Genomic DNA, 26,722 nt, shown 5'->3' with positions numbered 1-26,722 from the left:
ACGTGCACATTTCCACCAGCGCAGCCTCCTCTGGGCGGTGGGGCGGCAGGCAGTCAGACAGACACTGCAACGGCTTGGCCTGTCAGAGCAAGCAAAGTCTGCTCAACCGCTTAGTACATCCGTAAATTACTACACTGCCTTGCTTTAGAGCTCCCAGTCCTGCTACACTCTGTGTGTGCGTGCATGTGTGTGTGTGTGTGTGTGTGTGTGTGTGTGTGTGCATGTATGTGTGTGCGTGTGTGCATGTGTGTGCATGTGTGTGTGTGCGTGCATGTGTGTGTGTGCGTGTGCGTGCGTGTGTGTGTGTGTGTGCGCACGCGCGTGCGTATGCATGTGTATGTGCATGCGTGCAGTTAGGGGACTTTCTTGTGGGCGGTCCAGCGTCTGGGAATGTCTGTTTTTATCTGTGAAATCTGGAGCTTGTCCATACTTGTCTGCATGTCTCAAAACGTGATCACAACTTGACAAATTGTTTCTACATGACTGCTCACTGTGTTTGTGTCTGTGTGTATGTGTCTGTGTATCTGTCTCTAACATATTTATAGCTCCCATATTTCAATCATAGGTACATAGTCTTCCCAACCTCTTAACGATACGTCATCTCATTCCTGAAGTCTGTCTTCACTGTGCTGCACTTTTCTGGTCCACGTAACTGGCATGAATAAAAGTTCTCGTCTCTTAATTGTGTTTCCCGATCAGAAGAAATTGAGACACAAGTCGAGCGAACAGACGCAGCTCTGTGCTCTGCACTCTATTAGATTATCATGATGACATTGATTAAATCAATATGTTGTGGAAGAGTGGTGACAGGCATTGAGACCGATGGCTTGAAAATGTTTTATTTGAACCAGCTTGCAGCTCCATTCACATGATCTCTCTGCTCTGACTGTTTAAATGTATTGAATTTTTTTTTTTTTCTGACTGGCAGTTAGCAGATACAGTAGGAAGACCGCATACAGGACAGCACATAAAACCATCACTTCCTCTCTGCAGTATTTAGATATGAGGCACACACGCACACACACACACACGCACGCACACGCACACACACACACACACATTTACACACAACATTTCCTGTGCCCTTGAATGACTGATCTGAACACACAAAGCAGGACGTTGATCCCTAACCCTTGCTAAGCGTTTGTAGTCTCTTTCTCTCTGTCTCTCACTCCTTCTCTCACTCTGTCTCTCTCTCCCTTTCTCTCTCTCTCTCTCTCTCACACACACACACACACACACACACACACACATGCACACACAACAATACATGCACATTTTCTCTGTCTCATTCTCACTCTTTCTCTCGCTCTTTCTCTCTCCCTCTCTCTTGTGCGTATTCCACAGGGACTAATGTAATCGTTTGATTACATAATTAACTCGGCTGTCTCATTAAAGAAAATCAACTGGAATGGGGGCATAATTAGTCATAGAGCAATTAGTATGTCAATGCTTGGCACTGATGGGGAGACCAGGCTGTACGTCAGTATGACTTAAGAGATCTCAAACACAAAATACGTATGCCTTGTCCTCAAACCCTATTCTTCATTCACATTTAGACACATTTTACCTTCTACTCTGTATAAACACGGATACAGAGCATGCAATGATAGAACTCTGACCCAAGGTAGCTTGTCTGTGGGAACTGTGTAGTTATTGATGATTGATTGGTGGTATAGCAAGTAACATGCAGAAATGTGAAACAGCAGCAAACCGAAAACTCATCGTTGGTCAGTTGAACTGGAGTTGCTTGTAAACTATCGTATATCGGTGTATCGTGTATCGTGTACCATGCTGTTCATACGAAGCGCGTATGACTTTTGCTCTGTCTCAGACCCTGTGTCGGCCTTGGAAGCAGCACAGCAGATGCAGTTGAAGGTCCAGAGGATGCACGAGGTGGAGACAGAGAACCAGAAGCTCCGCGAGAAGCTGAAGGAGTACGACGCTAGTCACGCCGAGGTCAAGAACCAAGGTAAAGACGTTCGGCACGGCCACGCGGAAACGCAATATTCATCACGTTTGAGAATAAGTGCGCTGTCTTAAAACACGACACGTTTACTGAGCGTATTCTCACATCAGACTGGTACAAAGAATGATTAAAAGCACTGGGCTATCTGGGCTGTTTAAACGTACTGGACTGTAAACCCCTTTCATTTAAGAAGAGGACACGTACCTGTCCACCATCTGCGTGACTAGATGAGTCAGGTTATGTCCTTCCAGTTCAGAGTCTGTACTTAGTGGAGCCTTGGAGGTCTCAGCGCTTCTTGTCTTTTCTGAGCGAGGAAAGGAAGGATTACCGACTCGTGCTCTGGAATTCCCTTTCCGCTAAGAGCTAATTGACTCCGCTCTCAACAGCAGCAATATTTTAGTTTTTGCCACAGCTTTTTTTTTTTTTTTTTTAAGTCTCCAATCTCCTCTTGGCTTTTCCTCTCCGTCCGGAAAGGTCTCTAGATATCCCACCTCAGCAATCTCTCACTCAGCTGGCCCCCTCCCCCCCCCCCTTCCTTACCAAGCCCTCCCCAGGTCATTGATCCTCTCCAGCCTAAATGTTTAAAGTTCAATTTAACAGTTAAGGGCTTAAAAGGGCTCCAAAGGGACTCGTTGGCATTGATTTTGTGTCAGGGCTGAAATGTTCGAGTTTAAATCACTGCAGATGGGTGTAGAAGAGGACAGAGGAGCGGGAGGGAAAAAAAAAACAAAAAAAAAAAAACGCGCTTTCTATCAGGAACGTGTCGATCGTTTTTGCGCTCTCCCTCCCTCTCCCTCCCTCCCCCTCTCTCTCTCTCTCCCCCTCTCTCTCTCTCTCTCTCTCTCTCTCTCTCTCCCCTCTCTCTCTCTCTCTCTCTCTCTCTTTCTTCTCTTTCTTTCCTTCTTGCTTGCTCTCTCTTGCTCTTTCCTTCACAAACATTGTCTTAAAAGACGTAAATGATATCATCGTAACTACTTTACCTCTTCAGGTTATTTAGTCTCACATACCCCCCTCCCCCCCCCCCCCCCCCCCCCCCACTCCCTCTCTCTCTCTCTCTTCTTCAGAGGTCACTATTAAAGCACTTAAAGAGAAGCTGCAGGAGTATGAACAGTCACTGCAAAACCAAGAACCGGAGCAGGTCCAGGAGAAGGACGAGCAGCTTCCCAACGACTATGCAGACAAGGACAGGTCAGCTGGGGCGTGTTGTAAATTCCTGTACACTACACACTTATAGGGCAACCTGGTGTGTAGGCTTAGAGGTCAGATACGCCATCTGAACCTAATGGGACCCAGTGGGTCCTTTCTTGGCTTTGGGCTGCATTTTTACTCTTACGATTCCAGCTTCGCATGAGCTCAAACGCTTCCATTGAGGCTCATACACGATGTGAGCTTTTGAGACAAAATACATATCTTAATTTTTTTTTGTGTGTGTGTGTGTGTGTGTGTGCTGAGTTTAATGCGTGTCTGCTAACGTTTGCAGAGATATTTAATTTGTTTACGTAGCTAGCTATTTAAAGTTGGTAAAAGCAAAGGTAGCACGGATTTTTTAATGTGGTTAGCGTACCTAGTAACCAAGTTTGCGTACATAATAGCGGTGAAGCATTTGATCTTTCTACACTTAACGGTCAGATGACCCCAGCAGTCAAACTTTGTGAAAGCTTTGAAATCTTTTGGGCATTTGAGGGTGAAGCATAAAAATGTAAAAAAAAAACTATATGATTAAGATAAAATTTGGGATTGAGACTTATAAACTCATGGTTAAAACCATATTTTAAGCCTTGGTATATTCTGACCTGTGTCTCCCCCTTCTCCCGCCCACACTTTCTCTCCTTTCTCTCTCTCTCTCTCTCTCTCTCTCTCTCTCTCTGTCTCGGTCTCTTTCTCTCTCTCTCTCTCTCTCTCGCTCCCTCTCTCACTCTCTCTCTCTCCCTCTCTCTCTCTCTGTCTCTCTCTCTCTGTCTCTCTCTCTCTCTCCCTCTCTTGCTCTCTCACTCGCTCTCTCTCTCTCTCTCTCTCTCTCTCTCTCTCTCTCTCTCTCTCTCTTTCTCCCTCTGTCTCCAGTGAGCCACAGGACAGTGCAGAGCCTGAGAGCAGCAGTTTAGATGATGTCAAAGCCCGGCCATTACAGACCGGTACGTACACACATTCACTGTCCAATCCTCTGCTTTCTGAAATAGCTTCCTAAACTGTCTTTTCCCGTCGCTACATCACAGCTGAGATTACACCTGCTCCAAAATAGTCTCCCACTGAAATACGTTCTCTCTCTCTTTTTTTTTTTTAAGCACAGCCTAGCGGCTTTCGTGATTAAGTGTTGTTTGCTGCTTCTCCGTAATTTGCATATTGATGAATTAGATCATTTGATTGGTTCTTTATACCCTAACATGAATTAGTAATGTGATGAAATGCATCGCTGTATCAGAATCAATGATATGTATTTAGGAGATGCTAATGGCAACAGACTTTGTTAGAAAACCTCACGCAGCACTGCATCTTAGTACATGAATGTGTTACATCCACAGGAGAAAACCATTAAAGGATGGCTCCTTTATACACAGCGTGTGCACCTGTATAAAGAGACTTAATTCATAGGCATCAGTGTTTCTCAGACCAAAGCCATGCAATGTGAGTTAGATCAACCCACATGTGGTCATCTGCCCCCACTCCATGAGTCATTGTCTGAGATCTGATGGAGTCAAGCTGGAATTTATGAGCAGACCTGTAGATCTGACTCAAATATGAATTATAACGATCCATTGGCGTAAACTTTTTCCTGCCCTTTTCCTCGTGTTGACTCTAAATTGACGAAAGGGTTGACTTTGCTTTCAGCACTTGAAGCAACTCAGGCAGAACTACTGGATCTGAAGAATAAGTACAACGAAGAATCCACCGCAAAGTAAGTTCCTCTCCCGTCGTCCGGGCTTTCGTTATTAAATAATAAAATGATGTCCACCGGACATTGGCTCTTGCTTTGTGTAATTCTTTCTCTGTCTGTTTCACTTGAGCACCGAAAAGATTGAGCAGAAAAAACACACTCTGAAAAACAAAAAACCTCACCCACTCACACATACACACACACACACACACACACACACACACACACACACACACACACACACGCTCTCTCACACATACACTAAACCCTTTCATCAACCCAAATAAACACATGGTAATCCTACGAGAGACGAGTTTGATTGGGTGGAAAAACACTGCGGTTTTTCGTGTGGTGAACTTTGCATCAGTTCATGGGACATTTGATATCCTTCCATAGGTGTCATTTCATAAACCTCCTGCGACGCCTTCGTGAATCAGCTAAATGAAGCGATAGGTGACTCCTGCTGTTGTTTCCCTATCCAACCTCACGAAGGATTTGAGTCATGGAATTTTTAGAATTATTTGTTTGTGTATTCAAAACATATTTGTGTATCTAGCGCTTGTGTGTGATACACTTGGATAGGACAAACATGAATCATGATTGTCATGTCTTTCCATGTACGAACGTGTGCGTGTGTGTGTGTGTGTGTGTTCTGGTGAATGTGTGTCCTCTCGCCGTGCGGTTGGGGTGCGGGTGGTAATTTCCGTGTCAGACTGTCACAGCAGAATGCAGCTTGTTGCTAGACTCCTTCCCTGGGGCTATTTCAAAGTCTGCCACCCAGTTTCTTTGGGAGTGGCATAATTACACTCATACTAACCAAACCAAAAAAGCCTTTTTATCCAGAGTCCCTTTGAAATGAAACAAGTCTAGCCGACACAACACTTGTTTGTTAGATAACCACCATACTGAAGCTTGGCTGAGATTTTTGGGTGACACACAAGAATCTCTTTTTACGTAGACAGACACAATGGGGTTTTGGTCTAACCGGTACATATGACCTTGAAATGCCCTCGTCGGCGTTAAAGCTGTATGGTGCTATTTAGTCGCACTGTCTGTGCTGTTGTAAGCGACTGAAGATAAACGTGCCCACACAAGCTGGATATCTCAGTGAAATGAAAACCATTTACAGTGTAAGAGGTGAAACAAAATCAAACTTCATTGATTTTTGATGGAAATTACATACATATCCGTTTCAGCATTTGTTCAGCGATGTTCTTTGAGTTTATTTGAAAAGCATATGTACAGCACTTTGGATGTAGTTACAAACAGGACCCGATAACCCTTTCGGGACTGTGACGCGTTGAAGCATTTGGCGTGCTTTTCAGAATGTTTTTCTTTTTTCTCTTTTTTTTTTTTTGCATTGTTGAGCATTCACACACACAAGCATGCTTTCACACTAATACAGATATGCACTCTCTCTCTCTCTCTCTCTCTCTCTCTCTCTCTCTGTCTCTCTGAGCCCACACAAACAGTTCTCTCATGACTGTCTAACACATGCACCAGCTGGGCTGAGCACACTTTTTGCCCCTCATCAAAGGGAACCCTGCTCTGTCTCCAGAGGCTAGTTACCAGGAGCAGGTAGTGAGGGAAAATCTTTTATTTCCTTCAGGCTTTCTCAAACAAGGCTGTTACCCTACTCTGTCTTTGCTCTGGCTGTGTAGTACTATTTGATCATCAAGACTTGATTTAACATTTGAATTTTAAATCTTTCCTTTTTTTTTTTTTTGCTTTCTTTCTTCTTTTTTTTTCTCTCTCTCATGGCATAGTCTCTCTGAAACGTGCATTTACTGTGCAGTGTGTGTGTGTGTGTGTATTGTTTGGAATGATGACCCTGTTTGATTATGTCTCTGAAGAAATAGTCTGCTCGTATGTTTTTAGCTTTTGTTTCTTTTGTTTTGTGTCTGCCCCCCTCCCCTGTAGGAGTGAGGTTATGTCACCCTTGTGTGGACATGGTGTAAAGCAGTAACCCCCCCCCCCCCTTCCTTCAGGACCCCTTTCCCGCCCCCTGCCTCTCACGTGGTCCCGTGGGGCTCCCTCGTCGTCTGTGTGGTTGTGGGGGCGAGTTGGGGGAGGTGTGGAAAGACAAGGATCTCTGTGTGTGTGTGTGTGTGTGTGTGTGTGTGAAAGAGAGAGGGGGAGACAGAGAGAGAGAGAGAGAGAGAGAGGAAGAGAGAGAGAGGGAGAGAGAGAGAAACGTTAAATAAACATAAGAGAATGTCTGAAGTCCTGCGGTAATGAGCAGAGGAGAAAGGAGGAGGCTACTCCTCGGAGGCTGGTCTCCCTGGCTTTGATGTACGTCGAGCTCCGGCGGCTCTCCAGCCCTGTCAGAGAGGAGAGCCAGTGTCGCAGTGCCAGGGGACCCAGACTCAGCTCACCACAAGTTTCTCCGCACGTGAGCTGCCTCTTCAAAGCCTTTCCAGCAGGACCAAATGGCACTGTGTTTGTGGAAGACATCAGGTTCTTCTTTTTGGTTCGAGTTACGCGGCTCTTTTCCAGCGAGGTTTTTTTTGCGCGTTTTTTTACGTCTCTCTCTCTCTTTTTTTTTTTTTTCTTCTGCCCACGACACAGTCCGCCATTAACCTTCCCCCTCTTTGTCATCTTTCCTCCACCTCCTCCTGCTTCTCTGCTCCACATAACCCTCTCTCTCTCTCTCCCTCTCCCTCCTTCACTGCCATGTTTGTGTTCTCCTGGACGTGTACATGTGCCTGTGCATATATGTGTGTGTGTGTGTGTGTGTGTGTATACAGAGTGAAAAAAGGAACGGAGCTTAGCCAAGCGTGATAATGGAATGCATCAATTCGCTTTGCCCATTTGCGAACAACCTCTCCCCCCTCTCTCCCCTTCTTCAGCTCCCCAGCCCACCACCCTCCTCCTCCTCCTCCTCTTCCTCCTCCTCTTCCTTTTAGACTTGTTTGCTAAGGAATGTCCCTGTTTCCACAGGCCTGCGAGGTGTCTGCTGTCCTCCCCTTCACTGTCCTGCTCTCTCTCTCTCTCTCTCTCCTTAACCCCCTCCCCTCCCCCCAATCCCGCTCTCCACGTCAGACCCCAGGCTCTGTGCTGATGGAGACGGAGGCCAGGAGCTCAGTGGCATGCTGTAAACTGAAATTTTAATGCAGCGTGCCTCTGTTTGGTAGCGCCGTTAACTTCCCTCATGAAAGCCCCACCGCAGGTCCCAGGAGCTGTTCTCCACAACTGCCCCACCCGCTGCCAGCCCACACACACACACACACACACACACACACACGCACACACACACACACACACGCACATGCACATGCGTATGCACAGCCGCACACGCACGCGCACACACACACACACACACACACACACACACACATGCACATGCTCAGGCGTATGCACAGACGCACACGCACGCACGCACACACACAGAGTCTGCTCAATCACAGTACTAAACAGCACAACAGCAATGGATTCGAACAAACCGAAGCACTTTAAAACATTAAAACCAGTAGTGAATGAACGTAAGCGTTTGGCCGAACTGTTGTTGCGTTCCTGTCATCGTTAAAGAAGAAAAGTCCAATGCTCTGAGAGTCTGAGATGAATATCCAGCTCATCAAACTGTACACACACACACACACACACACACACACACACAGCGAGGCATCTGAGGTCACAGTGCTTGTTTTAAGCTCTCAGCTCTCTCTCTCTGTCTCTCTCGCTCTCTCTTTCTCTCTCTCTCTCTCTCTCTCTCTCTCTCTCTCTCCTGCATTTAATGGCGCGGTCAGCTGCTTTGGAGCATCTGTCCCCTCTTTTTTTTTTTTTTCCCCGTTTTCACTGAATACGAAGTAAAATAAATCCTACACAGATGTTTATAGGAATATACTCAAAGCAGTGGTCAGGGGAAAAAAAAAAAAAAACGGTTTATACCACTGCCTAGTCAGACACCCTGTGTGGCCTGGAACTCTGTTCCCAGTGTAGGAAAACCTCGTCTGGCTTCTCCTTGACCAGTCTGGGGACTAAAAGCTTGCAGTCAAACACGTTTCCCCTTCCCTTCAGCTGTCTCGTTCGGTGAGGGTTTTTTTGGGGGTGGGGGTGGGGGTGGGGAGGGGTGTTTTTGAAAGATGAATATGTTATCGACTGGGAGTTCTGGAAATAGCAGTGGTGTGTGACTTGTGTGGAGGGTGTTTTTTTTTTTTTTGATGATACTGAGGCAGAGTGACGGGAACGCGGGGTGTCGGAGAAACGGGTGCGGACTGTCCTGCCACGCCGGAGCTGTGCCCGCCACGAACATCAGCTCTCAGTGACATGACATCCCCCACTCACTGTGTGTGTGTGTCTGTGTCTGTGTGTGTGACAGAAAGAGACAGAAAGAGAGGGAGGGGGAGTATGTTTTGTCTTGTCATTTTTCATTGTGTGTGTGTATGGAAGAGTGTGTTATGCTAGCGTGCACGCATGTGTGTGTGTGCGTGCATGTGTGCGTGCGTGTGTGTGTGTGTGTGTGTGTGTGTGTGTGTGTGTGTGTGTGCGGGCGTGTACCTACATTCAGTCTGTCATGTGAGAAGTAATCCCAAGAGAAGTGATGTCCTGTCACTTATCCACCGCGATATGAATGACTGGACAGATCATGACTCATTTCTATTCATATGGAATTTCAAAAAGATTCAGCCCAACACTGGCTCTGCCCTCCTTTTTGTTGTTTGATTTAACAAAACTTTCTGATACGTTGGCTTACGCTTGGATCACCAGACCGTGATTTGGGTGGCCACAGAATTTGGCTCACATGTTCATCTGATTTCTTTATTAACTGCTTAGGTCTAGTAAAGCCAATAAGTCTATTCTAAGATATAAAGTGCTAAAATGTGTATCCTGATTATTTGTCTGGAGAACAGTACAGTGCTATAATTCTTTTGTATATACCACTACCACCAGTTCTACTGCTATTAATGTTACTACTACTACTACTACTACTATGATCAATAATAATAATAATAATAATAATAATAATAACAACGTCAGTAATAATGTATATGGGTTTTAACATATGAAGGAAAAAAGTATGCAGCAGACTTATCATGAGATAAAACAGATGAGTAGGTGGGAGTAATATAAACAGTGAATACAGTGAGTTGGCAATAGTCCCTTTATGCTAGAGGAGAGAGCCTATTTTTGTTGGGAAAGGACAGCTATAGTAGTGAGGTTTGTGTCTGTACAATAGTTTGAAGAATAGCTGTGCCTAGCTTTGCTTCCCTTATTTCATCTCAGTTCCTGCTTGTTAGACACTCGCATGGAAGAAAAACAGACCCTTGGGGTTTTCTTGCCACTCCAGCCTCCGAAAGGTTAAGCAACTCGGCGGGAGACGGGAGAGCGAGAAAGAAAAAAAAAATTAGGGCTAAAGCAGGCAGTCTTGGGAAGACAAAGGCAGAATGGAAGGAAGGACTAAAATGAAAATCTAATAGGCTAAATCTGTGAAATGTCGCACCAGCCCAAGGGGATTTGAGCAGCAGTGGAAGCGAACCAGAGAGGGAGAGAGAGAGAGAGAGAGAGAGAGAGAGAGAAAGAAAGAGAGAGGGAGAGAGAGAGAGAGAGCGGAATGAGTAATGAGAGAGAAAGTGCATGGAGAGAGAGCAGAGCAGTAAAGGGATATATTCAACCCCCCGGCCTCTCTCGAAAATTGTGTCTGACCAAAGGGGTTAACCCCTCACCTCTGGCGGGCGTGGCGGAGAGAGAGGTCGGGACCGGGACCAGTTCACGTTCATAACCGGATCGGTCAGCGGGTTAGCGCTGGGATTAGCACAACCTTAGTGTCATTCCCAACCCTGATCACCCCATCTCACTGCACAGCAGGCCATCGCTCCGACCTCATCGAATCCGAACATTCAGTTTCAGTTTCGCGTGGCCAAAACGTTATTTTAACAATCATCAGCGCATCTCAAGTTACCGAACCCGCGGCCATCACTCGACGTTCACTTGAATGTTGTTTATTTTGTTGTTTTTTTTTTTTAAACGATACAGATCTGAAAATCAGGGAAATAGAAAGAGAGTGGATTCATGTGTTTGAAATATTCCGTATGGAATCTTAACGAACAGGATGAGCGGTCACTGGTTTCGGAGACGACAGAATCGACCTTGTGTTTCAGACCGAACAGTCGAACACTCCTCCTGTTCAGACCGATGTGACGCCAGTCAGGAAACTCGAGGAAATGAGGGATATTTCGGGGGATATTGGTGCTTAGCGAGCTTATCTCCAGTCTCTGTTCACCTCCTTCAGGTCTTTATTAGTGAACGTATTTATACAGTAGAGGTCCTCACGGAAAGTCCTCCTAGAAAAGGGGGTGTCGCGTGTAAATCAGATTAAATAAATAACACACAGCCATTAAACACACATTCATCTTCCTTGTTTGTTGCTCTCGGTCAGAATAAACAGACTCAAGATTTCTTATCTCCTGCAACATTGACTGGTTTATATTAATGAATAAATTCGTTGTATAAGTTAGTATGCTATAAATAGTATATTGATGAATAATTTCATGCTCTGTTTAGCTTTTAACATACTTTCTGTAGCATCTAACTCACACAGTTTAGGTCAGGGAAAGGTTGGCACACCTACTATTGTTTTAGTTCAAGCAAAGAGAAATTAGTCACAAAGGTAGTGCACATTCTTCAGGCAGTGAGAGTGATGAGATGCACTGATTTGGAGATGATGTGGTTTTTTTTTACCACGTGCGAAAGAAAATCTATTTGTATTTATTTATTTTTAAAATATACTTTAGCAGTAGATTGTATTTGCGCCGCTCTGGGCCATGACGAGGATCATATGAGCTTAATGCATTAAAACAATTTTAACCACTGATCTGTCCAGTGTTAAATCAGCATTATATTTCTTAATTCCCAAATCTGTGCAGATCCTGCGGTATTTAACCGCGGTTCAGAATTATACCTCGATTGAACCGCCGCAAGCCGTTCAAGTTATTTGGGTTATGTCAAGAATGCAGATTGCGAGTCTGCTGATTCTCTCAAATGTATCCGTGTTACAGAATTCCAGAAATAAAATTAGATTACACAAATTTTCGACTGTTCGAAGCCACAGAGGGAGATACAAAAGGCAGTAGCATGATGCCTTTGGTCCAGTGTGGTGTAAACGTGGTCCGGGAGGCCTGGTGGTTCTTACCCTTGCAGTCTGATTTTTTTTTTTTATTCATGTGAAAAACAGTTGTGTGTCAGTGACCATACGGTTTGTTTAATAAGAAAAGCAGCAGGGTTTGATGGTTTATTTGAGGAACCATAGATTAACCAATACGAGGATTTTATTTAATGTGTTCAGCGCAACATCTCATTCAGTACTTTTGACAATACAGTAAAAACTACTTTCTTTTTTTCTTTTTTTTTCTTTCCCCCCCCCCACTCTTGAAGCTGTGGCTGCTTTCATTATTAATTACTATAATGCTTCACTATAGCACTCCTCATTAAGCAGAAACATGCACTTCAAATTCAACACAAAGTCCAATTAAGATCATCTAAATCATTAAACAAAATCATCTCTAATTAGACGTTGCCATTAAATTAATTACCGCGGTGCTTGGCTTCACTCAGCGTGCGGTCCCACAGACAAAATTGTCGAACGGGAAGAAAACACACAGCGAAGAAACTGTTATCAGTAGCTGGAGAGTTTTTGGAACGAGAGTTAAATTACTGCAGTGTGTTCGCTGTAATCTACTAATATCTAAGCTAGACTCAGAGGGGCCGTGATGAAAACTGAAGTGCCGTGCAGCGGTAGATCCTGGTCTGTTTATTACCTGGTCTTTAGCAGACCAGGTTGATGCCCAGAAATACCGTGTTAAAGCTCTTAACTGCTGAGTCCAATGTGTGGTCGAGGTCTTTTTTTCTTTTTTTTTTGTGCAGCAATTTGAATCTGCAGCAGAACGAGATCATGCCATAGATTTGAAGCAAACGGGGTGTCCATATGATTGCTTGCACGTGGACAAATGTGTCTTTGTATGGAATCTGTTCGAAGAGAACATGCAGCGTACAATTAAGGGTGTGACCAGGGGCAAGTGAATGTATCACGTCAGGGGGATTCTCTGACACGAGGAAGTTTGATTTTGAAGGAAGATATTTCTGTAAGGTAAACACGAGAGCCGCTTTCTGAGAAAGACGTTAAAGTTTGCCCTCTAAGAAAAATCAACATTTCTGCTTCCCGCCTGTTCGTGCCGTCACGAGAACGTTTGTTTTTCTTTGTTTTATTTCTGAGAATCTACACCTTGAATCTGTACCTGATCTTTTGGTGTCGTCTGTCTCAACCTGCCAAGTAAAAAACTTCGGTAAAGTTCTCTAAAAATGATTTGAGACTGAATGACTAGCATGGGTTCACGCACACGCACACACACGCACGCGTACACACACACACACACACACACACACACACACACACACACATCAAAACACCTCAGTGAAACTGGCCTGCTGTGATTAAACACCTAATGCCGAGCCTTTTGCAGGAGCCAGCTCGGTGCTAACTGAATTGAAAAATATTATATCAGATTAGCGTGCATTAAGCGGAGTGTAAAGACTATATTAGTGTAATCCCTCTGTTTTACCATTGGCTCGTCTGCGCGGCTCAGGCCTGAACGCTTAGCCCGGCCTCGCCAGCTTTCAGTCTGTGGGATTACAATGTAACCGAGAGGCCTTAATAGTGTGTGCTGGGGCTACAGGAGGCAGATAGCTGGAGTAAAACAAATATACGCTCTCACACACACACACACACACACACACACACACACACACACATATGCACACACATACTGACATGCATATTTATGCACATAGCCCTGCGCCGTCTGGAGACATACACACACACATTTATCAATATTATAACTGACCGTAGATGTAAGTGAAGCTGCATGCTGAGGTGCATTCTGCATTGTTACGTAACTGCATTACATTTCATCTTGTTGTTGCCCTTGAAGTAGCGCTGCTGTCCCCTTCACTTTCCATCCGTGTTAATTTGACTTGTTTTGTTTTGTTTTTTTTCTGTCAGGGCCAATGAGATTGAAGCAGTGGTGGAGGACCTGAAGAGAGCCAATCAGGTTAGTCACTGCCCTTTTCCTCAAATCCATCTTCTTTTTGTTTATTTTCTATTCAACCAGTGCAACCAGTACATCTTCACGTGATCTTTATCAGTCGCTCATCATAAAACTTATGGAAATGAAACACTTTTTTTTTAATACAGACTGACATTTCTTCTAGCGAGTATTAATGTTCTGGTGCACTTGTTCTGTCCCCTCACACAAATGTTAAGAGTTTCCCGTAAGTTACTCAAGCCATGACTGCATTGCATCTAAATGAAAACCAAGGCATTGAGATGTTAATATAATCCCCGGAAACAATTATTTTCTTGTCATAGGGAGTCATTATGTAGACTTTTAGCAACCTCAAAATGAATCATCTCCATAAATCCATAAAGATGCAGTTGTTAGGTCAAGGTACAGACAAAGGTTGAATGTTTAACTGCATTAAATAACAGATTCAGTCATTGAAATGCATTGTCCCCTCCTCCACTCATAGCTGTTAAAGAGCTGGACGTCCTGTCACGGGCAACTTTTGAATAAACATGAGAACAAATATTCATCACGCAAATTGCATAATAGGCTTTTCTTCTGAAGTCGGCCTGACTGGTGTTAAGCTGTTTTCATTTATGAGCAAGAATACACGGCCCCTGCACAATGCTCAGTTCAGAGTGTGCTTGGCGTCGGGAATGATGTTAATCAGTAAGGCATATGGTTCTGATTTGCTGACACCGAGCCCCGTCTTGCGCCCGTGTCCTCCACAGAGAGCGGAGGCGGCAGAGAGAGAAGCAGAGACCTTGAGGGAACAGCTCATGTCTGCCAACAAGTCCCTGCAGCTGGCCAAGCAGATCCAGAAAGCCCCTAACATGGTACGCTTACGGCAGACAACAACAACTTCTGCTGGAAATAAAGTAAACGACAGGTGGTAGGACAGGTTTAGGTCATTTCATTCACAGTCACCGTGAATGTAACGTTAACGGACCATAACGCGGCCACGTTGAGTACGTCAGTTTCTCATTATTGAGAAATCTTATAGTAATGCTCTACAAATGAAAAAAAATAATGTTTAGAAGGCTTCACAGTCCATTTCAGACGGCTCATTAATGAGGTTTAAATGATAAAGAAACTGGAGCACGTGCTGACATTATAGGAATATTAAACTGTTTTTACTGAGTCAGGTCTTGAGTAAAATTCTGTATATCCACATGCATGCTTGTTTTTTTAATCTGTTTATATTTATACTGTGTGTGTGAATGTGTGAATGTGTGTGCATGCGCGCTGGTCCTTCAGGAGCAGGCTCTGGAGGTGTTGTCCTGCTCCAGTCTGGAGGCTGAGCTGGGCGCTAAGGAGCGAGAGGTGACACGCTTGGCAGAAGATGTGCAGAGACTCCAGAGTAGCCTGGCTCAGCTGAGCGAAACCTCTGCCAGTCAGATCAGTTTGCTGGAGCAGCAGCTCAGCTCCAAAGAAGCTACGCTAAAGGTCAGCCTTGGACCGATGAGACTACACAAACCACACCTCTCTCTGTCTCTCTGTCTCTCTGTCTCTCTCTCTCTCTCTCTCTCTCTTTCTTTATCTCTCTCTCTCTCTCCCTCTCCCTCTCTCTCTCTCTTTCTCTCTCACTCTCTCTCCCTCTCTCTCTCTTTCTCTCTCACTCTCTCTTTCTTTCTCTCTCACTCTCTCTCTCTCTCTCTCTCTCTCTCTCTTATTTGGCCAGATGGAGTCTTCATTTAGCCAGCTCCAGTCACAGCTCAGAGTTTCTTGTACTCAGTAGGGTTGTAAGTGTGGCAGTGAGCGTAACGAGCTGTGTGGGCAGCACACCCGGCCTCCCGAGCCTGAGTGACACGTAGGAGAATGAGGAGAGACCGAACAGAACTGCAGCGCTCTTATGACACTCACGCATTGAGACTAGTCACTTCTCCCCTCGCGAGATGCATCAACCAAGTCTTCACCAGCGCAGCGTTAGGCAGGGCCAGATCATGAGCGCGACAGATCCGGACAGCTTTCAGAGGAGTCGGAATGCCGAGCAACACACGGAAGAGAGAAACGTTCTTCCTCTTCTTTTTTTTTTTTTTTTTAAAAAAGTTAGCTGAGTTTATGTTTTTTTGTGTTCATAAACAGGCCAAAAAGCTGTGTGCTTTTTGAAATGTTAGGCTGGTATGTCAGGAATGGAAACACAGTGGTAACCAGAGGTTTGTAGGTTTGAAATCCATGAAGCAGATGTACCCCTGAGAAAGACACTGAACTCCAAATAAAGCAGAAACGCTGTGATCTCTGACATAGAGAATAATAACTGTAAATTGCTCTTGATAAGATAAATGGGGGGAAAAAAGCACATTTTTAAGTGCACCCTATAAAGATATAATAATTGAAAAAATCTGAAGTGTTTAATTGTGGTCTTTGCTTGGGGCCTGTAGAGATGTTCACCTGCTCAGGTATATTCATTCTCATACAACGTTTGTAGGTGCGCTTCTCTGCACTGTAGAACTCTAACCTCAAACATCACTCAGAGCTCAAGAACACATTAAACCTGCAGACAGTGTAAACCTGCCCTCCTGGTGTGCTGAGCTTACTGGTGTTTCAATGCTTTTGTTTTTAATTCACAGCAACTCGAAGAGAAACTCGAAAAGCAGTCTGACTATGAAGAGATTAAGAAAGAACTCAGGTGAGTTGGCTCAGTGCAATGTCAGCCTGAACAACGCTATTGACTGACCGCAGGTTCGGATTATTTGATGGCTTTTCAGATTATTTGATGGCTTTTCTTGTGAACGTGTTGGGGGTGTTTTTTTTGGTTTTTTAATTTTTTCAAGTTGAATTTTCTTTCTTTCTTTTTTTTTTAAATGCACGATTTTTGTCAAAATGACCTTAAACATATGAACAAGCCTTAAATATGTATGGTGCATAGAGATTGTCTCTCTTTTTTTTGTTGGTTTGTTTTTGCTTGGCTGAGGTTTGGCCTTTGTTTTTTGTTTTTTTTTGTTGCATCACATTCAGATACTATGCCAAGCCTTGAGACCATGTGTAACCTTTATATGTGCCTGGTGTTTGTACCACTGCATGTGACTCAGGTCCTGTTGTGGTCTTAGGTCTTAGTCCTTAGAGTTCAAGCTAGGAGTAGGAATTCTTCCTTTTTCTGATGGCCTGATTGGTGTATTGAAGGTTTGGACATGGACTATTAAGTTGGTCGTTCTTTAGGCTCTGTTTTGCTTATACGTATTCCAAACAACTCGGTGTAAGTTTGTCTGATATTTTTTCCCTCTCAAAAACATTTTATTCTATAAAGTAGGTTTATGCTGCTTCTTATACATACATACATATATGTTGTAGTAATGCGCTACAGTAAGTGTTTTTATTTGTGTTGGGAGGTCTTCAAAAAGTCATGTTTTCGGGTTCGTTTTTGCTGTTTCATAAGGGCTGTGTTTTTTCTGTCCTGGAAGTGCTGCGGCCGGAGAAGAATGAAGTATCACGTCTCTTCATAGCATCGTGCTATGACTTATCTCCGTCCAAAGGAGTAATGAAAAGGCTAACGAAGGAAGCATGAGCGATAAACGAATTGGCTGTGAATTTCTGCATTTGTGACTCTGCATTTGTGCCTTTTTTTCTTCTTCTTTTTTTTTTTTTTTTTTTGGCGAACTCTGTTTGGATCCCATTGGGCGATTTTTTTGGGAGATGCCTGTGCATTCATTATATAATTTAATTTCAGATCTAATATTCCCAATTGGATATAGCCATGAAGTTATAGCCGTGAACGGAGAGTCTTGTGAGGTTCTGTGCGATTTTGGTGATCGGCCAAAGAGCTGTTGGCCGAATTTGTATTGATAGCTTGTTGTCCACTCCGGGCTACATTCCACCCTAATGCAACATTAGGGTGTTTATACCCACAGTCTTTTAATAGCCTTATTTTCTTCACAGATAGTATCACACAGGCCTGATTTAGAACAATGCATTATTGAGTTGCAATGTTTAATTATAGCAAGAGGATTTCAGGTTTTCATTGAATTTTCAGATCACTATCTGGGGAAAAAACTGAGTGAATAACTATTGAGCTGGTTCTCGGTGCAGAAACAAGACTGGTGTTGAACACAGCTAGGGCTGCGTATCGACATCCTGTTCAATGGATGTAAGTTGTGTCTTGTGCATTGCTGTCCTCTCTTGTTACCAAAATTGCTTTGTTTCCTTTCTGTCTCGACAGTATTCTCAGATCCATGGAATTTAGTTCATCTGAGAGCTCTTCAGCAAAGGTAAGCTTTTGTCATTTTCATTGAAAAACAAAATGATCCTCAGCCTTATTTGGAAAAACGGTCGAAAGAATGAATGGAAAAGACTGGAGACATTTGTCTGGAATGTGTCTTTTCATGTAATGTTATTATAGGGCATAGATACAGTTGTTTATCTTATTTTGTGGTGACATCTTTAGGAAAAACACATAATTGCCCATATTAAATTGTCAATTTTAAAAGTTTCTCCTCCCCTTTTGATATATGGGCAAATTATAACCCTTATCTTTTTTTCCCCTTATAAAACTACATAAACATCAGCGTTTGTTTAAATGGGGCCATATATCATAAAGGGGGATCTTCGCAATGAATGAGATTAAATGCATTTTAAATTATATACACCACTTCTCACACAGTGTTAGCCGTTTTCATCTCAGTGAAGTGTATTTTCATGTTGATCTCGTTACTGTTTTGTACAAAATATACATGTGAGTAACAAATACCTTCCATACGCATGAAAATTACCACAGCTGCCCTGTCCTTCCTTCAACAATGTCATGATTTGGATACCTCTGGCCCTTCACTTGTTCTCTCTCTCCCTCTCTTTCTCTCTCTCTTTTCTTCCACTCTCTACCCCTCCTTTCCGTTTCAGGATACCTCCAAGCCTTTGGAGATGTTGCTGTTGGAGAAGAATCATAGCTTGCAGCCAGAAAACGTTTCAAAAAGATTAGCCAACAGTGAGCTGAGTGGTGAGTACCCTGGCTCCTCCCGTTTTTGTCCAAGGTCCATCAGGCCTCCATTCGGCAAGATTTAGATCCCCTTACAAGATTTCTTTTTCTTTTTCTTTTTTTTTAATTTACACTCTGTCGGCAGAGACCTGTGTTTTTTAATTAATAAGTGGATCTACACACTACGACTCGCTCTCATATCTGGGCTTCTCAGTATTTTAATGCAGAGGTTTTCACCGGTCTGACCTATCCCATCCTGAAACAAGATCTCTTTCTTCTCAAACTTCTACTGAGGAGACATCCTGACATTCAGCTGAGGACAGGTTCTCTAAAAGCTGTGACCTGATAAACCTTTTCCTATAAGTTTGTTGTATTTGCTCAGGGGAAAAAAAAAAAAAATATATATATATATATATATATATATATATATATATATGTTGCACAAACAGGTAGTGACGAGTGGTGTTTGGAGGCGATAGTGGAATTTTTTTTTTTTTTTTTAAGGTCAGCTCATTTCCCTCGCAGGGCAGGAACGTGGAGTTGTGAGGCTCACCAATGTATTCGGTGTTGGCATGTCAGAGCTCAGGTTACCCCGGGCCATGATAAAGCCATTAGAGGCTTGGGGAGACAATATGGTAATGAAGCCTGTTTCCCTTTTGATCTCCTCCAGTTGCCCTTTCAACCAGGCCGTGTGTAGGGATTTGAAATGTCATCACAAAAAAAGCCTCTGGACCTCCCTGGAAATTAAGCATTTCATTTGAGTTTTAAATGTGATTTTTTTTTGTGATTTTAGTCTTTTCAACCAGGCTTTTCTTTCATCTCAGTGTACATAACAGACAAAAAAAAATCCAAGTAAAAACCTCGAAAGTTTATGTTTCGCTATAAAATAGTAACAGTGGTTTCCAATGGAGCATGCTGTCTCTCTTTGAAAGGGGAAGTTGTCTATTGTGAAAGCATATTAAGTGTGAAATGGTTTCAGCAGTTTCCAATTCATCTCTTTGGTGAAGGAGATCCCTTTGTTGGAAGAGCTAAACTGATCTAGGATGCCCCTCAAAACTTCTTAATTGTTATAAGTGATACAAAATAAGAATATAGATGATTTAAATGTTTTCATGTCGATAAAAGCTATGTGAATGCATGCTTGGAAGTTAACCCAAATATCAGCTATACCATGAGTATTAAAAATAGTTACATTTAGCTGAGATAAAATAGGTCATACACTCTGAAGTGTACACACTTTGTTTGTTATGAAAGTGTAAATAGCTTTGGAGAGGGGGGTTTTGTGACTGGAACATGGAGTGCCAAGCTGTCAATCTTATCCCCCGAGGTGGGAATGGCCCAAAGCCAAGGCAGGTACCTCATCTACAGTTGTCTCCCCACATCTCTGCAGATATGCCTACTAGAGTCTAACCCTCATTACAGATCAATGTCCAGCGATATCCACTGGCCCTCTTGTTTCTGCTCTGCCCGAGCATATTATAAACATTCTTGTACTTCAACAAATCATTTTAACAGCTTAGAACACACCTGAATGCAGCTTTTCTCAGGATGTAACAAAAAATCATCGCCGAGATCAATTTTAAAAAAAGATTTGATTCGGTGCCTTAATTCAGTGTCTCATTCACTCCAGCTAATATCTGATACTTGGTGTTTCTTAAAGGCCCTGCTGTTAAAAAAGGAAAAGATTCTCCGGCGGAGAACCAGCAGCGTCTTCCTGCTACACCTGTACCCACCACTTTGCATGGATCTCCTCCTCCTCCTCCTTCCTCTCAGCTGCACATGAGGACAGGTACGGCTACCTCTGAGTCCGCAGCCAACGCCAACGCTAACGGGACACATCCCTTCTCCCCGACGGGCATCGGGCCAGACTTCTTCAATCCTGCAATGGCCAGTATTGGTGGCGCCTTCCCCCCATTGGCGGGTAAAGTGGCCCTCACGTCGCTTCTGCAGAGACAGCTCATGCAAACCTTCTACACCAAAGCTCTCCAGGAGTCCTCATCAGGTTCCGTCCTCTTCGGCCCGCCGCACTACGGTACGACCAACTCGTTGGCCAGTCCGATTCCCACTCAGTCGGCCGGCAGCCCCGACGTCAACGGCATGGCGCCCTCGCCCAGTCAGTCCGAAGGCGCGGGCAGCACCTCGGAGGGCGAGGACATGGACACGGCGGAGATTGCCCGGCAGGTGAAGGAGCAGCTGATCAAGCACAACATTGGCCAACGCGTTTTCGGCCACTACGTCCTGGGCCTGTCGCAGGGCTCGGTCAGCGAGATCCTGGCGCGGCCCAAACCCTGGAGCAAGCTGACCATCCGGGGCAAGGAACCCTTCCACAAGATGAAGCAGTTCCTGTCAGACGAGCAGAACATCCTGGCACTGCGCAGTATCCAGGGCAGGCAGAGAGGTGAGTGGCCTGGGACTCCTCTGTGTATTAAAATTGAAATGTTTGATTTCTGTACAGATTGTATGAAGGTGCTCCAGGAAATGAGCTGATGGGAGCGATGAATATTTTGTGCAGCTGAATCTGTGCCTCCAAATACTCCAAATACTGAATTTATTTTAATTATTATTGTTGAACTGTAGTGTGTTTGAGGTTTAACCAGATTTGTTTGTTTATGTTGACAAGTCTTAATTAAATTTCAAAAGACTTGTGGAAATGAGATTCTTCGTGTTCGGTGATAATTCACACCACCTATTACAAGTGTAAAGTGATCATTATAGGAGCCCTTTGTCATGTTCAACAAAAATTCACTTTATGATGATGTTAAGAGCATAGTCTTCTCTGTAAACAGAAGATAAGATTCTTTTGCAAATCCTAACATTAATTTTTCCCCATTTCATAAACACACTTTTTAGCTTTCACCCTAAATTTGACTGTATTTTGATCATAGAATCTGACTATGTTTGTGGTAAGCCATGCTGCTTAGTCAGACAGAGCTGGTCACGAATATACATACACAGCAGTAAATTCAAGCGGGTGCCGATTTTCACTTGACGTTTAATTTCCCTCGCATCATCAACTGTTGTTTACCAGCCAGCTGTCAATCAAATGTGATGACAGAAGAGAGGTGTGAGTAAGACTGTCACATTTCATTGAAAAGCAAACTGTTCATAATGTAGGCTTTTAGACGTTCATTATGATTGCTGTTAACACAACACTGAGCTGGGAGAGGCTCTGCTCAGATTGAGCAGGGATTAATTTATATGACAGAACAGGGTTTGACACTAGGTAAATATATTCTTTGGATGATCACTCAATCCTCTACTTTCCTTTCCTTTTTTTTTTTTTAAATGCTTCTTGACTGTCGTTCACATTGTGATTCTGGCACTGCCTCGTGCAAAACTATGTGTGAAACCACAGTGTCTCGAAATGCTGCTGTTTTCTCAGACAGGGATTAAACTTTGTCTTGGAAGAAACTGCATTCTGAATGGAGATTCTTCCATTTAAGATGCTGTTTAATCCAATACATTAATCCAGTATTAATCCTTGTCCAGGAAACCACCCCAAAATCCTCCTTTACATTAACTCCTCCACTACTAATGATGTAGGATGTCTTCAGGCTCCATGGTGTTTAGTTTCCTGTGTGTCAGCAGCTAATTTAAGTCATTGAACCTGGTGTTTTCGGTCTAAACATGTCTGAGGATGCGGTGACTGTCTGAGGGCATTGCAGTCTGACAGGCAACACATTACATCATCATTTATTTACTGATGCTCACCAAAAAAACCCCCCAAAAAACCAAAACAACTGTATATGCTTGATTTACAAGCTTATTTCACATGTTACGGCATTTGTTTAACAAAAGGCGCTGCAATCCTGGTGTGTGTTCGGAAAACATTTTTGTACTGTCCACTACCATAATGACATGCTTTTGCTCCAGTTGTGGTGTCGAGGCGAGGTTAGGAGAGTTTGAGAGCTGTGGGTGAAACATACTCTTTGCCTCGATTTTGAATGGACTTAAGGCAGAGAAGGGCCTGTTCTGTGGCTTTACCCATGTCTGTATTGTTGGTTTGGAACGTCTTCAAGGGAGCTGGTCTGGCAGTCAGCCGTAAAGCTGTCTAGTTGTGGCCTCTCGTGGGAGCGTGAGTAGTGTTAAAACCTTAAATCTGTGTATTGACATCAAAGACCAGTTTACAAGAGGAGAGTCTGTTAAATGAACGTTGAAACAGCCAGACCTGCAAGTCGAGCAGTCAGAAGGTCATTTTGAGGTAAAGGATATACTCGTGTTGGCCGTGGTTTCATTTTTTTTTTTTTTTTTTTTTGTAGTTGTCGTTTTTTCCCAAAACAAATAGGGTAATTTAAGTACAACGCCTCCACAAAAATGTTTTCTGTATTTGTTGAATGATGACGGAAAGAACTAATAGGACAAGTTAGTGTTTTACTGGATATCGGTCAGTGTAGATTATGGGTGAATGGTGGGATACAGCTGAAGCATAGGTCTTTACTCTTACTCTCTTTTATCTGTTGCCACTTGTTTTCCAACAGAGAACCCAGGCCACAACCTGAACAGGGTTTTTCAGGATGTTCCGAAGCGAAGAACCGGTTCCGAAGGCTCCTTGCGGCCAGGTGTGTTCTTTGCCTTCCTATCGCAAGCTTAGTCGAATATTTGCTAGTTGTTCTTCTCAAAAGTTCTGGCCTGGAACCTGGTGAAAAGCAAGGGTTCTTTTTGAATGGACAAACGTGTCAATACAGATATTATTGTTTACTGTGATCCTAGCCTTCAACAGTTGTGAAAATTTGCTTGGAAAAAGAAATGGTGGCATTCAAGAAACCACCTGTTGCAGTCGTCATTATATCGATTCAATGAAGCAGTGATTTCTTATCAGCTTATGTCTGGCCTGCTCTGTAAAGCACCTTTACAGTGGTTAGTTAGCAGTTATTACCTGGTCATAATCGAGTTGATGTGATTTTTTTTTTTTTTTTTTTGCATGGAAAATCATGAATAGGCAAAGCTGCATTGCACCACAGCCTGCTATGTGTGTGGGCCTGTGTATGTGATGGTATCTTTGAGGTTGTTGACAGGGCCACCACATAGTTACTAGTGGTTGTGTTTCCCCCCAGGGGGGGCGTTCTGGGAGGTTAGCCACCTCTGTGTGGGGCAATGAGGAGGATTACTTCCAGTTCACCCGGGTGGGCAGCTGCTCTTCTCACACACCAGTGGGTTTGACCTTGCCTCAGTGCACTTAGCCTTCACCGAGGACAAGTGGTTGTGAGGGCACTCTGCTTGGATGTTTGTTTTTGCAGTATCCCATGAGTTTGCCTCTGAAGGACCTCCAAAATGAAGCCTTTCTTTTTCTTTCTTTCTTTTTTTTTTTTTTCCCTGAGAATGGATTCCAGATTTAAATGTTTCCTTCTCTTTCTTGCCCCTGGAGGCTCACAGAAGGTTCTGGTCCCCATCAAGGAAGTGCAGTTGTAGCCAGTGGCTGGAGTTTGTCTTGATTAGCAAGCTATTGTAGACATTCAATTTAGAGAAAATGTTGATTTTTGTTTTCGAGACGTCAGTTATTATGAGTTACTGAAGAGCTTTTTAGGGTGGTAGTCCATCGCTAATCTATTATTACTCTTGAAGACACATTAATTATGATCTACATAAAATTTACAAGCCTGATTATCACTCGGTTAAATTATGCTAGGCTGCAATACACCCAGAGGGTCACTGCATCAGACCTGAGAAAAAAAAAACTTGACTAATCATAACATATCATCCTTTTTCTCCTACTGCTGTCCTTACTATCCTGGTTCTTCATCCCACAGGTAACATCACCACGAGGATCCGCACACCTGAGACTGGGTCAGACGAGGCCATAAAGTCCATCTTGGAGCAAGCCAAGAGAGAGCTGCAGGTGCAGAAAGCAGGTCAGTGTCAACCTTGGCCTCCCCATGAGCTAGTATTGGATTTCCCTCGTGAGAAGCTCAAGTCCTCTAAAAAGCAATGTGGTCACATCTTTAAAAAATGCATTGTGTGAAGCAGCTTTTCTGCTGCCATATATATTTTTGGGGGGGGGGGGGGGGGGGGTTTGTTTCTGTGACACAGTTTTAGTAATGGAGTATTTTATAGAACTAGTTTAAGTCTCACCTTGACCCAATATCTATAAAGATGTACTTTGTCTTAAAGGGGCGCATTAACCCCTTTAATTGACAAAGCACTTATACTGGAATAAATCTGACTTTGAATACCATGCCACCCACTACAGATGGTGTGGGGGAGGGGCATCGGAGAACAGTATACCCCAGAGGCTTGGGCAACTATTTCGAAAAATATGCACACAGTCTCAGACTTGGTGAGGATCATGTGTTCTGAGTTTTGCCACAAAATGCACCCCGCACCAAGAATACCACAATATTGTGTGGAACTGTAAAAACAACATCTATCCTCTGCTGTCATAAATCCTTTTACATAATAAGGATTTATGACTGCTTTATGTTGTATGTACATATGTGTTTTTGTGTTGTTTATTGTGAGCACAAACCTTTTGATCCTTTACTCTTCCTCTGTCAATATTTCTGTTCGTAATCTTTGGGCAGAAATGTCTTGACTGTTGTCAGACGGAGGAACTGTATTGTTTTGTCTGTCATCAGAGCTACTGTAGTTTCCCCCCCCAAAAGATTTTGAAAACAGAGGTCACTACAGTGATGGCCTATATCCATATATGTTCTCCTAACATCCTTGCCTGATCTGGTGGTCCTGCAGTGGAGACTTCTCAGCAGCCGTCCTCCTCCTCGTCCAGCAGCTCAGACGACACCATCCGCTCCATCCTGGAGCAGGCTCGCCGTGAGATGGAGGCCCAGCAGGCTGCTTTGGAGCCCATTCTCAAGGCCAACTCCATGGCTCAGTCAGACCTCTCGCTGCTGGGACCCAAGCTGCTAGGCTCCTCTCATCTCTCTGCCCTCCCTGCTTACTCTCCGCTGAGCCTGTCTCTGAAGAAACCTCCTCTGCGGTCCACCTCACCCACCCAGCTGCTTGACTATCATGGCTCCTCGGGAGTGAAGAAGGAGAACAGTGAGATCCTCGTCTCTGAGGGTGTGCTGGATGGAACCTCTAAGCACGGACGAAGTTCAGAAGGCCCAAGCGGAGCGAGCTCCTGGAGGGAACACTGGTGGAGCACTTTGCATTCAGAACGTCGTGGAGGAGGAAACCAGTCCATCAGCGAGGATACCCACAGCCAGGAGGATACCAATGAGGTACGGTGGCATTTTATTTTTAAGTCCTCTAGTAGCCTGCTCTGTCTCACGTAACTGTTTAACTCTAATTTTGGATGTTTTGTCATCTCCTTTCCATTAACATTTAGGTGAGATTTGGCGTGAACAAAAATACACATCTGCTAAACACATCGGTGGAAGCAGCTCAGATTTTGTTGCCGTTAATTTACTTAACAGATGCTCTCTTCTAGAGCGTCAGAAATCACCTGTGTATTCAGTTTACTCGTGCTTGATAGTTAACAAATGTGTAGAATTGAATAGTTCCTGCTGTGTGCTCAGAGGTTTATGGCTGTTTGTGAGCATAGCAGAACACTTGGGGAGATGCATGTTTTTTAGTTCTCAGTATTCATGGAGAGTACGTGAGAGTGGACATACTGGCTTGAAGAACGGGTTTATCGCGGTGATGTTCAGATTTGGGTGGTGGCTGTTCATTTCACGCAGAGATAAAAACCAGGCATGTTTACCCATGTGAATTTACGAATATGGAGAACAACAGGTGCTCAGCTACTGATCCCTAAGGAACACCTGCAGCCAAGCCATGAAGTGTAGAACAGAACCCTATCCAAGCAACTTGGCAGGACCTATCCCCCAATCTATGATACTCCAGTATCCCAGTTAGGAGCCTGTGGAGGAGATATCCTGGAAGCCGCGTCTGGGTTTTGCAGTATGAATAGGAAATACACGCGCATTATATTTGCTGTCATAAGTCAGCGTTTTGTGTGG

At 43.8% G+C, this 26,722-nt stretch overlaps 1 protein-coding gene across 1 annotated transcript in view; it reads left to right on the top strand.

Moving 5' to 3' along the window:
- The window catches only part of cux1a (cut-like homeobox 1a), an 86,519-nt gene that overhangs the window by 48,778 nt on the left and 11,019 nt on the right, over window positions 1-26,722 (top strand). The window contains exons 5-18 of the mRNA XM_030792703.1: window positions 1,835-1,972; window positions 3,034-3,157; window positions 4,031-4,101; window positions 4,796-4,862; window positions 13,837-13,885; window positions 14,629-14,733; window positions 15,155-15,343; window positions 16,468-16,526; window positions 18,054-18,102; window positions 18,731-18,827; window positions 20,467-21,204; window positions 23,285-23,365; window positions 24,554-24,655; window positions 25,491-25,981. Coding sequence (XP_030648563.1) covers window positions 1,835-1,972; window positions 3,034-3,157; window positions 4,031-4,101; window positions 4,796-4,862; window positions 13,837-13,885; window positions 14,629-14,733; window positions 15,155-15,343; window positions 16,468-16,526; window positions 18,054-18,102; window positions 18,731-18,827; window positions 20,467-21,204; window positions 23,285-23,365; window positions 24,554-24,655; window positions 25,491-25,981 — 2,360 coding nt within the window. The remainder of the gene's footprint in view (window positions 1-1,834; window positions 1,973-3,033; window positions 3,158-4,030; window positions 4,102-4,795; window positions 4,863-13,836; window positions 13,886-14,628; window positions 14,734-15,154; window positions 15,344-16,467; window positions 16,527-18,053; window positions 18,103-18,730; window positions 18,828-20,466; window positions 21,205-23,284; window positions 23,366-24,553; window positions 24,656-25,490; window positions 25,982-26,722) is intronic.

The sequence above is a fragment of the Chanos chanos genome, chromosome 15 (genome assembly GCF_902362185.1).
Source record: "Chanos chanos chromosome 15, fChaCha1.1, whole genome shotgun sequence".
NCBI lineage: Eukaryota > Metazoa > Chordata > Actinopteri > Gonorynchiformes > Chanidae > Chanos > Chanos chanos.
The sequence above is the reverse complement of the archived record's forward strand: the minus strand, read 5'-3'. Positions and strand labels throughout refer to the sequence as shown.